Source organism: Fusarium venenatum (assembly GCF_020744135.1).
Source record: "Fusarium venenatum strain MPI-CAGE-CH-0201 chromosome Unknown EDB82scaffold_3, whole genome shotgun sequence".
NCBI lineage: Eukaryota > Fungi > Ascomycota > Sordariomycetes > Hypocreales > Nectriaceae > Fusarium > Fusarium venenatum.
This window is the reverse complement of record NW_027072131.1, coordinates 533,116-546,419: the sequence shown is the minus strand read 5'-3', so window position 1 is coordinate 546,419 and position 13,304 is coordinate 533,116. Positions and strand designations below refer to the sequence as shown.

Below are 13,304 nucleotides of genomic sequence, written 5' to 3'. Positions count from 1 at the left end.
TGCAGCTGGTTGTGATTCAATTTCTTCCTCCAAGCTCATATACTGCCATTTGCAGTTAATACAGGATCATGTTTAAAATACAGGTTCCATTTCCTTCTAAAAAGTCCCAGCGCCCATGACAGAAACCTTGTCATAACCTTTTGTAAACGCCTTGCCAAATACAAATGATAATGCGAACATCTTGCACAGCGACGTGTCGGTGCCTGGGTATCGATACAAGGTCTCGCTCAAGTGAAAATGTGACCGCATTCGCAGCAGACGTAGAACAGTTTCTGGACCTTGTTAGTATCGAGGTGATTGGCACACTGACCATGAACAACTTACCATGCCGGTTTCAGCGCTTCGCTGCTGAGACTGGAAGAAGACAGCTTCGGTGTGCTGGCAACTAGGGCAGGTCTTTGTAGATCGCGGGAGCTGCAGCGCGCAAAAGAAAAATAAAGTCAGCCAGCAGTCTTTAAGCGATGACAAGCGGGTTCCAAAGAAAACGCGAGCCACCCAGTGCTCCAACTGCTGTTTCCAACTCTTAAACTTTGACATGTCACGGTCGGTCTGTTTTACCGCCGGTGTATAACACCAAAGCCCGAGCATGTGCCAGCCAGCCCAAAAGTAATAATGTTCGTGCCAATAATGTCGTCATATTCATGGTCGTCGTGATGTAGGTGTAAAGTTCGTGTTGAAAGACGAAACTCATGAGTCGGACATCATGGAGATCTCGTCAAGAAACTCTTCGCTCACGTCGGAGAAGAAGTCATCAGACTCTGTCTTGGCGTCATCAGAGTCCTCGTCCATCATCTCCTCATCGTAGGCAGTAAAAGGGTCCTCCCATGGCAAGGTGAACTGGCACATGCCCGTGATGGGCTGACTGATCTTGTTCAAAGAGGCAACCATATGGCAATCGGGCTTGCCGCAAGAGGTACAGTAAATGACTCCACCACAACCGTGGCAGAGAACAGGTGGAAGGTCACTAACCGTCGGATCGGAGCCAACATCCTGGGTGACACCGGCGGTCTCACCAGCCGAGGTGTTGAGGTTGTTGCGGAAGACGCAGGTAGACTTGGCGTCCTCGGTGTACTGGCAGGTTCGGCAGGTAAACTGGAGCTTGTGAGCATCCTGATCCTCCTTGGGGTACAACATGTTGGAGCATTCGGAGCAGAATCGGAAAGTAATCTGCTCGAGCTTCTTGTCGCTGTCGGCAGCCTCGTAAGAGGTGATGGACTGGGGAGTCGCCATTGTATCGGTCGCGTTGTTGTGTAGTGGTTCGAGTATGAACGGAATGATTGTTTGCTTGATGTAAATGCAAAGAGCAAATGCAAAAGTTGAAATGCTTTGTATCTTCAAGCCGTGATTAAAAACGAATCGGGTTTGTCGCTCCAAAGCAGATGTCGAAATGTTGATGTAAGAGGAAGAAGAAAGGGAGAGTTGATGGAAGGCAGCGTGCTAATAAAATAGAGGTCTAGAATGAGTGGGAGGGGCTCGCTATGGGATTGATTCCCTTGCTCCACTTTTCCTTTCGGGTACTGAATTTGAGTTGACTGCCTGGTTTTTGGCTTTTGTGTGGTTGGGCTGAGTTGAGTTGGGTAGACAAAACAACCAGAATATTTTGAAGTAAATAGTTGTCAAGGCTTGTGAGGATTGTTTGAGAGTTGACTATTGTCAAGTACAGAAAGATAATTCGAGTCTAAATTATAGAACAAGAGAAGACAGAACAAAGCTACAAGGTTGGGCGGCTAGGTGATCGGGTTTTGTAAGGGATGGGTAGCGAATGACTCTTGAACAAAACCAAGGCACAAACGTTAATTCCAGGCTTACAGTCAGTTAGTTTCATCCCTCCGTGGCCTCGTGTGGGCGGTCACACGTGGGCGGGCAGACAAAAATCTGATTTCTTTTGCAGCGCCTTGCTATGGCTTACTCCCATTCCCTCTATCTCACTGTCTGATATGCAGGTGGCAAGGCAAAAACACTGGGGACTTTGTCCTTTGACAGGGTTTATTTGTGGTGACTCACGGCTTGAACGAGTCGATAATTCTTGATTAGGTATGAAGCGGTGATGCCTTGGGAGCATTTCATCTAGAGGCAGCCAGAAGATATTCGACAAGGCGTGAATATACACCGTGTTGACTTTCTCATTGGTTAACTTTCATGGCTGAATATTCGCCGATGCTTACCAGGTCTAGGTTTGTACGTTAAAAACACAAGGCTGGACAAACAGGGGATGTTCACATCATCACTTGTGCGTTAATCAGGCACAATGTAACATCTGTCACGATAGGGACTATATGCACGCAAGAGACACGCATCCAAATACTACTTAGTGATTGATCAGTCAACGTAAAGGCGGATGCAGGAACACGCTTTCCTGCCACATCAAACGATGTAGGCGCGGGACAAATGATCACTAAAGGGCACATGAAGGTCTCGAAGAGGTCCACGAGACCATCGCGATCGCACCAAGACGGTATTTGAGACACGATCAACAGAAAAGGCCTCAGACGTGTCCACGTGTATGAGTACGTACCCATCATAGTATGTTTCGTAGTGAGGATGGACAAGCACCAAGGTCCAAGTTAATCACGACTAACAATACTCAATCCCGACAAAAGCTGCTTAGACCATCAGATCTCGGTAACCTTGGGCGGAAATATTAAAAAACTTGAGCCTCAAGTTTATACGTCACTAGAGCGGTGTTTGTCCAGCTAAATAACAGCCCACTTCCATGTTTCTCAGTAATCCACTTACACGATAGCACATCTCAGTCCTGTTTTGTCTCAGCATCGAGCGAGCTTATGCTTACGGTGTGAGTCGAGACTCGAGTTAAAGTGTTTCAATGCGAGGAATTATTTGCGCCACGCACTTTATTTTGCAACAATCATTTTGTAGGTCGAAGTCAATTCGGCTGTGCTGTTTTGACGGGAATACGATACCCGATGCTTTACTCCAACGCTTACGATGAGAGCTGATCAAGGTGTAAGTTGGCCCTATAGCATAGCGGCGTCAAGCAAGCCATTTCTGTCACAAAATCCAATAAATCGAATCATTGGAAGAAACCTCTCAAAATAATTTCAAGCCTTTCACCGCTCTAGTCTTTGTGATCTAAGCTCTCATCGCATTTACTTACAACCTGCTTCCATTTCCACGCACAGATAGAATCCCATAAAACTAGAGCCTTTTTTCTTGGGTACTACCTATTGGCTAGCTATTAAAATCAGGGCCGCACCACGTAGCTTTTTAACTTCTGGACAAGGTTCAGGGCTAGAGGGAGAGTGACAGGCCTGCATATCATTCCGGATTGACTGGATGTCGACGTACAGCATGTATGTACACGTCCCTACTGCATATCAGGTAGGGCAAGGGGATTTGATGGGCTGGGGATGTTGATCAGATTTTGTTCATTGATTGAAGCATAGACCTGAGGTTGACAGCTAGAGATTATCTACGAGTTGAGATGGACACTACACGATAGAATACCTAAACACACGTCTAAGTTCAAACCCAGCTTACGAGACTCTGTATTTTTAGTACCCGGAAGTAAAGGGAAAAGAAACTTCAGCTCGTAACAGTACTACGAGTCTGGTGACAACGAAACCCCTTGTTTGCGCATCCACTACAATCAGCCCCATGACCCCCAAATTGAAAGCAAGTCTCTTTATTGGGCCAAATCCAAACTTATTCATATGATATTAACCAAGTTGGATTTTATCCCTCGTTACGAGATGAAAAGGCGTCTTGGTTCAAGGGGAGTATCGCTGCAGGGTAATTGCCTTTGAACCTATCAGTGAATAGACATGGACACCCCGCGTCAAACCCCGCGCGCTGGTTGCCATGCGGCGTTGCTAAGGTGAGCGGGGGGCTTCCATTTCTGTTTCTGCGGGATGGACGGCACGTCATTGTTCCAGTAGTTCCATAACCCAGGGGCCCAGCTCCATCAGCTCCAGCTTACTTTACCAACATACCTACTTTTTCTTTCACTCAAGACGACGATTTGACCATACATACCACATCTACAACGCTGTACCCAGCTCCCTTCAAACTCTTCTTATACCCACTAACAAGCCAACACCGACATAATGGTAAGATGCCAACACCAAGCTCCCTTTGCCCAATTCCATTGGCTTCCATGGATGGCCTCAACTTCCTCGGTACAACTTACTGACATCTGCGCAGGCTGACACCGGTCTTCCTGCTGGCTGGGAGGTCCGACACTCCAACTCCAAGAACCTCCCCTACTACTTCAACTCGGCCGAGAAGCTGTCGCGATGGGAACCCCCCTCCGGCACCGACACCGAGAAGCTCAAGCACTACATGGCCACGAACCATAGCGCTGGTTCGCGTCCTGGTGCAGTTCCCGGTGTCCCCGAGGGCAAAATTCGCGCTGCCCATCTTCTCGTCAAGCATCGCGACAGCCGACGGCCCAGCAGCTGGAGAGAGGTAGGTAGCACGATACACCAGTGGCCCTTCAACAGCTGACTAATTTAATCGCAACAGGCCGAGATTACTCGCTCCAAGGAGGAGGCTTTCGAGATCATCAAGGAGCACGAGCAAAAGATCAAGTCTGGAAGTGTCAGCCTTGGCGAGCTTGCTCTCACCGAGTCCGACTGCTCCTCAGCTCGCAAGCGTGGGGATTTGGGATACTTTGGCAGGGGAGATATGCAGAAGGAGTTTGAAGATGCTTCTTTTGGTCTTTCTCCAGGCAACATGAGCGAGATTGTCGAGACAGCCAGTGGTCTGCACTTGATTGAGCGGTAAGTCTTTTCTTAAAATGAACCTAGAACTTATTACTGACCTGTTTCACAGTTTGGAATAATTGGAAAAAAAAGTATATAAATTATCAAACGTTGTAAATTGACCAAGCAGAGCGCATCGTTATCGTCCCTCGCCCGTTGTCTGTCGCAGACTTTTTAAACCCGTGACGCATATTATGAACTTCAGTGAGGTTGTGTATTATCAAGTCTTGTCTCTTTTTACATTACTCTGCCTAGATCTAAATTTCTACAGTACCCATCCACAACTGGCTTGCTCCTTTTTTTCGCCCTTCCATCCGTCTTCCTAAGCAAGTATATAACTCTAAACAAACAGGCATATTCAACGTGCGTCAAACGTCTATCCTGAATCTATCGACGTCTTTCCTTATTGTCTGGCCAAGTCCAAAACGGCTCCCTTGAAGGGTTCTACCGTTGTGAAAACCACCGTCATGACACCGGATACCGTCATTGCGAGAGCAGCATATGGAGCAGCGCGACTTTTTGTTTCATACAGATATGATACGCCCATGGCTGCGCCATTGATACCGACGGCGATGCCTGCGGAGATGGTGAAGGGGTCGTCGCCGCTTGCTAAATCTTGCTGAGCTGTCTTTAGCAGGGGTTTGAGGCTTAAGCGCGAGCTTCTGCCGTCTGACTCAGAAATGCTATTTTCGGATCTGAGGTTGTTTTCTCGTTTGACACCCAACTTGTCCAGTACGAAGGGGTAACAAAGTTGACCCAGGATCCCGTTGCTCACTACGAGGGCGGCATTGGCACCGAGGTTTCCGCCCAATGCTGCCATGGCTGGCTTGGCGAGTGCCAATGTTGTGCTTCGTGCGGCGAATGATAGCGCTTCAGACGGCTCTAAACCTATCAAGCTTCCTGAGAGAACAGAAACAAAGACATTGCCGGCTGCGGCGGCTGTCGCAAGTAACACCGTTAGCAGTCCAGCTAGACTGAATAGCTGACGCTGACACTCATACAATTTGAAACCCCATATCAAGATACCACACTCGAGGATCGAAAGCGCAGCATCACCAGCACCAAACCACGGAGTTCGGTCATCCGAAAGAGGTGTTCCTGTTGCCACCGAAGTCCAGAGGACGTAAAGCGGAGTGCCACTGCTAAAGTCCTCCAGCACCTTGGACAGACTGTGGAAGCCATATGCTCCAGCCTTGGCCCGGGTATATGCCGTCATCAAAAGAGTCGTGAACAGAACAGGATTCATAAGCGTGACGGTCGCGTTCTTGAGCTTGGGCATGTTGGCGCCTATCTTGGCGGTTCTGACTTCTCGTTGGAGGCGTAGGGTGAGTGCCCATATGAACCACAATACACACCCATCGAGAATGCGGTCTTCGTTGGCAGCAGCGGCGATTGGTGCGCCGACGATGAAGATGCCAATGAATGAGGCGAGTAAAGGGAAGTTGGATGTCCAGAGGTGCCACACTCGGGAAGCATCGATGGGATCCTTGAGAGCGATGGATGATCGTTGACTGGCTGTGGTGGAAGGGGCAGTGTCTCGGTCGGGTGCTGGTTGGTTCGTCTTTTCGCGACAACCCAAGATGGGTTGAGGCAATTGATCCAGAGTCGAGTCGGAGAGCCAACTGTTTTCGATCCTGGGCGGGACTTCTGTGTGAGTCTGAGGGAGGCAGAAGTCGTCTGGAACCTGGGTCCATCTTACTGCGAAGGTCATGGTGAGGAGTGATAGAGCAAAGACCATGACCCACGAAGCAAGATTTGTCACTACTAGAAGGGAGTCAGTATATTGTTCGGCATCTTTTCGCATCCGTACGCACCAAAGTTGCCAATGATGCAGGCAATGTCGAGACCACCGAGGATATCGCTCTGGTTGAGCATTACCAGAGGGATAGGAAAACCCAAGCCCAAATGGACGTTGATGAAGTCTACCTGCGATGACGGTCAGTGTTGATTGTCGGAGGTAGCCAGGCTCTTTACCTTTGACTTTATGTGTCTTTGGTAGACATCATCAACACCACTGAAGCACAAATAGGCGAAAGACATACAGCAAAAGGTCAAAATCATGCCAAAAATGGAAGAAAAGAACTCGAGATGTATAGGCGCCAGCGCCCTACTCAAGCCCCAAATGATAAGCTCACTCATGAGATAAATCACAACGACCCAGCCAAACTCGAGCACATTGCCGGCGAGGAAGTTGAGTCGCTTCTTCCAAATCTTTGATAGCGACATGTCTCGGATGGATTGAAACAGTGTTTTGGTCAAATGGACCTCTGACCTCGAGGTGTCGGCTTCATTTGAGGGACTGAGACAGCGGAGGATTTTAGAAATGTTGTTTCTTAAGGTGGACATGGTGTGACTTGGTGATAGTACACAGCCCAGAAGCAAGAAAGGTTGGAGGAGAAGAAGGAGGTGGTTGGACGTTTAGATACACCCTTTCGCAACCAAATTTGCGGAAGGGTGAAGGATGATTAAAAAGGATCCGAGAGGACTCGAAAAAGGTATATGGGATAGGAGTAGGAGAATGAAAGGAAAGGTTTGGCAGTGGCAGGGACCGTTGTGGATAGCTTCGGGCAGAGGTTTGGCACTGGCAGTACTTCATTACAGTGAATGGTACCATATTCCGGGTACCCAAACATTTGATTTCAGGTTTATTTTACAGCCGTTTGGACTAGTATGTCCATCAATGTGGGCATATCTCCTTTTGGAACAAGATAATGTAGGAACCCGAAGAGAATCCCACGAATCTAGACTAAATGGGGGGGGGGGGGGGGGGGGACAGGATGTACCTACGGATAGATTAATCAGTTTGTTATTTGTAACGTTTGCTCGGGAAGAACGGGATCGGGTCTTTGAAAGGGAAAATCCACCCGTGTCGAGACTTTGTAGATGTCTGTTTGAAGGAGGGCTATTTTCTTTACTTTTTAATGGTACGAGGTGGGTTTGTTTGACATGGGGACGTCATACGGGTCGAGACACGACTTAATTCCCCGTGGGGTTTGATGTACAGAAAAGGGCTGTAGACTTATATTACAGAGATATGATATGTGATATGAGAGTTGTATGACCGTTTGTAGGAGTTGTGATGGTGACGTCCCCTGGGTCACGACATGGACGATGTGGGACGACTTGTCAAACGATGAGAGGTGTATGAGATATGAAGTAGATTTGTTTGTCAAACGTGTCTTTTCTCTCTTATGATGACAATGTTCTTTTAGATTATGAGAGCAAAGTGAATATTTATTTATATAAACATCATCATCTCCTAGACACCTTCTGTATAACACAGCTGCACATTTGTCCCCTGCATTGACTGATGCAAGAAGGAATGCACAACCGTTACGATCTATTCTAGTCATCATCAACTCAATAGTACCAAAATACAAGATCCTTACCAATGCAAGATGTGCTGTAGATGTTACATGTTGTGTGCGTTGTGTTTGTGCTGTGACCCCACTGAAAATGATCGTCCTTCAGGCTGTGCTATCCCCTGAAAGAGAAAATACAGGGGTAGTCCAGGTTTGACCGCCCAATGTCTCGGATCTTCAGCCGACGTCTTGATCAGCGTCAATTTGTTTTGTTTCAACAATTGAAATGTGAGGTTATCTCCAACATCTTCTTGAAGAGATACAAGCTTCGTGACACGACACACTGCAGCTTTTACACCGAATAATTGACGACACCCAGACTTACTCATTATTTTCTTTCTCCTGATACCCGTTGTATTTTCTGCGTATGTCAATCTTGAACACTGGAGATACAGCTTTGAGGCTCTTTAGTACACCGTCTCACTGAGTTGTCTGCAAATATTTATTATCAAGTCCAATTAGTTTTGGTTTGACATCACTCTCAATTGTAAGGCCTCCCATCGACAGACATCTACAAACCGAGACGTTGGCTGTACAACATTAAATCCTTCATCAACGTTACCTGAGAAAACGCCACTTCGCTATTCCACAGGCTCAAAATGGATCTCGACCCCAGGGATCGCGCAGAAGCTCTGCTGCTCAAGGCTGCCCGCGCACACGGCATCCCCGCCACAAAGGACGACATCCGCAGCGCCCTATCCGACACGACCTTTGTCGAGTGGGCGAATCTGCATCTAGCGACAGATCATCTCCTCACGGGTGATGAGTTGGCACTGTGAGTCGTGACCCTATTCTTGTGTACTCTTGTCTCTGACATTCATCTAGGTATACTGCTCTTGACAAAAGCGGACAGGTCGATCGGCTCGCTGACCTGCATGACTTGGGAGAAGTTCAGGCGGTGAACGAAGATGATATTCGTGCCGCCATAGAAGAGCTGAATCGGTCTACAGAGACCATAACTAAGCAGACAGAGACGTTGCGTCAGCAGCAAGACGCTCTTGCGCGCTTGGTAAAGAAACGTGATGAGGCGGAGCATGAGCGCAGGGATCTGGAAGAGGAGCGTCTTGACAAGACAAAACATGCCTTGAAGAAGCTGGTTTTTGAGGTAACACATGCCCCCTCTCTTTGTTCGTCATCGTGTTGATCCCGTTTTAGGTCGATGGTGAGGCACAGAGTCTCGAATATCGTGTTGCAGATTTGGAGCAGATTGCTAAGAACTCTCGATCTAATGTGAAAAGAACGGTTGACAGTGTTTTGCAATCTGATGATAAGTTGTTGTTGAGTCTTCAGAAACTTGGTTGGGAACTTGATCAACAGGATCCCGAGGAGGAAAAGAGGATTGAGAAGCTGCGGGAAACTTGTATGAGGTATGTTCATTTCCGTACCTCTGTTGAATCAACACTAACTTTTGCAGATTGATCAAGACAACTGTCGAGACCCTTCGTACAAGACTAGACAGGATCTATCTCGAAGCCATCCTAGAAGCAGAGCGCTCAGGAGATGTTAAGTCTGCTACTCAAGACGATGTCAAGGCCCTTGAGGAAGAGCTCGAGTCACTTTACTCTGAGATTCTACCCGTTGCGCAAATGTCGGCTGAGCAACAGTATTTGGAACCAGCTCTCAAGTCAACAGATGCTCAAAGCGGACAAAGTCTGCGCCGCTCAGCTGTGGCAGTGACATATGTATGCCTATCCATCATAACCGCTATGCCCATGGCAGGATTACTGACGTTGTACAGGTCAACGAATGTCTGGATCATCTCGTAGACAAGATAACACTCCTCACAGAGAGAGTAGAAATCCTCAAGTCCCACAATGCAGCAGCATCCTCCATCATCGCCACTGCCAAAGCCGAATCATCCGCCTCTCTCTCCCCGGAGAAGAAAAAGTCTCTTCGAGCAGCCATGCCAGCATCGCCTATTCGGAACCCATCACCCATTCGCATGCGCGCCAGCACAGTCGGCAACCGTCGCGACGCTACCAGCAAAAACAGACGTCGCTCCTCCGGCATGCTCGACGAACCCGCCATAGAAGCTCTTATGCGCGACCTCTCTTTGTCACTACCCGACACAGAGGATGCGTCCATCCAAGACCAGGTATCTGCTCTGAGCAAGGCTTTTAGAGATCGCTCGGATAAGACGACGGATGTGATGCGTGGTGCGCAGGAGAGCTTTGAGACGAGTGTTACGTCAAGGCTTGATGATGCGAGGTTGGCCATTCAATTGCTGCGTGATAGCATCTTGGCGGAGAGTCCGTTTGGGCCGGTCAAAATGCTTGATCCTGAGTTTGAAGAGTCGGTTGTTGCGTTGGAGAAGGATGTGGAGGGTTTGAGGGTGAAGGTGGATGGGATTGTTGATAAGAAGGCTTTGGCTAAGAGTGTTAAGAAGGATGAGTTTGTGCAGCGGTGGGCGTAGTTTAATGGTGTTTTAGAAAGAGTGGTGCTGTGTAGAAGGCACCGATTAGAGGCTCTGCTGATGTCTTGCTAAAGTACCTGTCACCAGCGAGATCTACACAGGTTCCATCTAAGGATAACTACAAGTTCAACAAACAATTTATACCAAACATGATTGCCAGAGACAGTAGAGATTGTATGGTAATATTAGACTATACATGCAACCACGCATGGTCAATAAACATAGGTTGCGAAAATATACTATCCAAAGAATACTGCTCCAAGCCTTCATATAAATCCCCCGCGCCCACAAGAGTCTCAGCCATATTAGTCTGCCGCTGCTCCGTCCTCCTCTCACCAACAGGATGCACAAAAGTCGTCTGCACACTTACAGTCGTCTTGGACGCATCAGCCTGATTACCCATCGCTTCCCCCATCGTCGGCTGTGGAGCTACCGCGTCCATTATATCCGAGTCAATAAGCTGCCAGATCTTTGAAGGCTGGAAACTTATCATGTTGTTATCGTGAGCTTGACTGGACATACTTTGCAACTGATGTAGAAGTTCTCGCTGTTATTTGTTAGCCTTGGAAGTTTGAAGGGGTGGTTTGATGGACCTTTTGTATACTTCTTGGAGAAGGATCTGGCATACTCTCTAGAAAATCGATGCATTTCCTATAGTTTTCCTTTGATGTTTCTGAGACTTTTGTATCACGAGCGTATTGGAATAACCACGGGATTGTAGCTGTCGCAGCTACTAGATCCCCGATTAACGGATCGTAAACCATTAATCCTCGATCCATACACGTTTGAACCAGCCTCGTAACCCACGCTGAATGAAACATGGCTTGATCAACCGTCTGCTGAAGAAACAGCCGAGGTTGCGATGGTCGGTTCGCTCGTCGCAATGTAACAAGGTGAATAAATGGGTGATTCAACAACGCCTGCGTCGCATGCGCCGTTATCTGGAACAATAACCAAGGCGCCCAGTATTCCCTATGTCTCTCAAACTCCTCTGACGTTCTTTCCGAAAAGCCCACATTGCGAACAAAATGTATATGTCCAAGCCTTGACTCTAGATCATAAAGTGTATTGGTCAATTGGTAAAAGTTGGAGTTTGTGTCAGCAGGATTATCCGCCTTTCCTATACGCAGAGCATGGAGATATGATATGACGTCTCCGCAGAAAGATACCGCGCGTACAGCATGTGAAGTGATTCCAGGATCTGTTCTTAGGTCATCCCGGATGGTGACTAAGTCTGGCGCGTACTCTTCATCGCCTATGTATGCTGGTGGTGAAGGCTCACGGGCGCTGCGAGGATATTCTGGTTTGGAGTGTGTTTGGGATAGAAGTGTGAAACGAGGTGTGAAGCCTTTTTCTAGAATGAAGACGCTCCAGTAACATCGGAGACTGGAGTCGCTGGGGGAGTCGGAGTAACATGCTCCGCGGACGAGTTCAAGTCTTCCGACTGCTCCTATCGTCATCAGCGCGAGCGCTGGTCTTCCTTCTGTGAGTTGACGATTAGTATCATGGCTGGTAGAATGAGGCTTCTAAGATGGGTACCAAGTATATCGCCTAGAGCGAGTAAACACAGCGCTTGTGAGATTTCCAACTGAGCTGTTCCTCTCATAGCGAGTTCTAATACTATATCCCGCGCAGCTCTCGCATGCGAATGGATAAGGTCAGCTTCCTTGGCGCTGCTCGCATCATACGGAAGATTAGAAAGGGCAAGTGCGAGAAAGATCCATTGTAAAAACATGGGAAATCTCTCGATGCGTTCTCTTAGACCTTGAGGATCGAAGAGAGGTAGTGGTTGGAAGTATAGCCGTCTTCGGTATTCTTGTACTGCATTGTCAATTGAAGCTGACGATGGGCTTACTTCTGGTAGAGAAGACCTGTTGATGATTAGAGAGCGCTGTAGTCAGGATAAGAGGAGTTACCAGGATGCTGTGGGTTCTTCGTGAATGTTTATCCTGTTGATGCGTCTTGAGGTTCTTTCTATAGTGGAATTTGTCCTGTTCCTCTGTCTTGGTAATGAGTCGGGTGTCAATGCCGAGCCAGTACTTGACGAGGCGGCATGCGGTCTGTTTATGTAAGTCAGTCAGTTATAGGTAGAATAAATGTTGGTGCTTCTTACCCGAGAAGCCCATTTATCCCTTCAGCATCCTCTCGGAAATTGACAATTCGGTCACTGAGTCTTTGTCAGTACAGCTTACAAGAGGTATTAGTTGACTCACGCTCTAGATGTCCTCCTCTTTCTCTTAACAGTCTCTCTATTCCTCGGCAAGTAGACGCAGTCCTGCTGCAAACGCTCACAGAAAGAACATATAGGTCTTTCACCAGTACATTTTGTCTTTTTGCGTCTGCGTCGATCAAGTCAGTATCCTACTTCGTTAGATTTGGGATCCATGCCATTGGTACTTACCGACAGCTCTCACAAGCACGTCGCACGGAAGATTCGGAATGAGATGACATGACCACTTCAACGATGGGTTTTAGAATGACAGTGTATACATGTACATTGGTTAGTCGATACTGGGGAAAGGCGTGTAAGTTGTTTGGTGAGGATTGGGGGAGATGGAATTGACTCCGTGCCCACCAAGGATAAGTATCCCGACACGTGACCTTGGAGTTGGAGATGGAATTGGGGTCATTGAAGTTCTTATACAGAGAAGACTTGGTAAAACAGATTTCTTTTCTTTTTTCAGTCATATCTGAGTATTTAGTAAGAGTGTTTCTTGAATAATATGTTTATTAGTGACTCCAAAGCTTAGTAGGGAACTATCGTGGTAATTCTCCGTACCCTCTCTGTTGAGATACCGTGAAACACGA

General features: G+C 47.6%; 6 protein-coding genes across 6 annotated transcripts; 2 read left to right on the top strand and 4 right to left on the bottom strand.

Annotated features, from left to right (window-relative positions):
• Positions 1-227: 227 nt before the first annotated feature.
• EDB82DRAFT_526026 (transcription factor S-II-domain-containing protein) lies at positions 228-537 on the bottom strand (the record flags this gene model as incomplete). The annotated part of the gene is made up of 2 exons (XM_025726342.2): positions 228-272; positions 325-537. The coding sequence occupies 2 exons, from the start codon at positions 535-537 to the stop codon at positions 228-230; spliced, it is 258 nt and encodes an 85-aa protein (XP_025580918.2).
• A 150-nt stretch (positions 538-687) lies between these two features.
• On the bottom strand, positions 688-1,230 carry EDB82DRAFT_476685 (uncharacterized protein; the record flags this gene model as incomplete). Its single annotated transcript, XM_065608070.1, has 1 exon — positions 688-1,230. One exon carries the CDS (start codon positions 1,228-1,230, stop codon positions 688-690), a length of 543 nt encoding a protein of 180 aa, XP_065463755.1.
• A 2,745-nt stretch (positions 1,231-3,975) lies between these two features.
• EDB82DRAFT_204406 (uncharacterized protein) lies at positions 3,976-4,963 on the top strand. Its single transcript, XM_025726341.2, has 4 exons — positions 3,976-4,067; positions 4,162-4,425; positions 4,483-4,739; positions 4,792-4,963. The coding sequence occupies exons 1-4, from the start codon at positions 4,065-4,067 to the stop codon at positions 4,799-4,801; spliced, it is 534 nt and encodes a 177-aa protein (XP_025580917.1). The 5' UTR covers positions 3,976-4,064; the 3' UTR covers positions 4,802-4,963.
• A 161-nt stretch (positions 4,964-5,124) lies between these two features.
• EDB82DRAFT_557411 (uncharacterized protein) lies at positions 5,125-7,478 on the bottom strand (the record flags this gene model as incomplete). The annotated part of the gene is made up of 3 exons (XM_025726340.2): positions 6,696-7,478; positions 6,536-6,647; positions 5,125-6,485 (listed from the first exon to the last, which is right to left on the bottom strand). Exons 1-3 carry the CDS (start codon positions 7,065-7,067, stop codon positions 5,125-5,127), a joined length of 1,845 nt encoding a protein of 614 aa, XP_025580916.1. The 5' UTR covers positions 7,068-7,478.
• An 821-nt stretch (positions 7,479-8,299) lies between these two features.
• On the top strand, positions 8,300-10,658 carry EDB82DRAFT_502932 (uncharacterized protein). The gene is made up of 5 exons (XM_025726339.2): positions 8,300-8,858; positions 8,909-9,188; positions 9,239-9,450; positions 9,498-9,765; positions 9,822-10,658. Exons 1-5 carry the CDS (start codon positions 8,683-8,685, stop codon positions 10,494-10,496), a joined length of 1,611 nt encoding a protein of 536 aa, XP_025580915.1. The 5' UTR covers positions 8,300-8,682; the 3' UTR covers positions 10,497-10,658.
• Positions 10,659-10,661: 3 nt separating this feature from the next.
• Positions 10,662-13,195, bottom strand: EDB82DRAFT_502928 (uncharacterized protein). The gene is made up of 7 exons (XM_025726338.2): positions 12,898-13,195; positions 12,710-12,835; positions 12,610-12,663; positions 12,413-12,556; positions 12,036-12,367; positions 11,090-11,979; positions 10,662-11,043 (listed from the first exon to the last, which is right to left on the bottom strand). The coding sequence occupies exons 1-7, from the start codon at positions 13,182-13,184 to the stop codon at positions 10,687-10,689; spliced, it is 2,190 nt and encodes a 729-aa protein (XP_025580914.2). The 5' UTR covers positions 13,185-13,195; the 3' UTR covers positions 10,662-10,686.
• Positions 13,196-13,304: the final 109 nt, after the last annotated feature.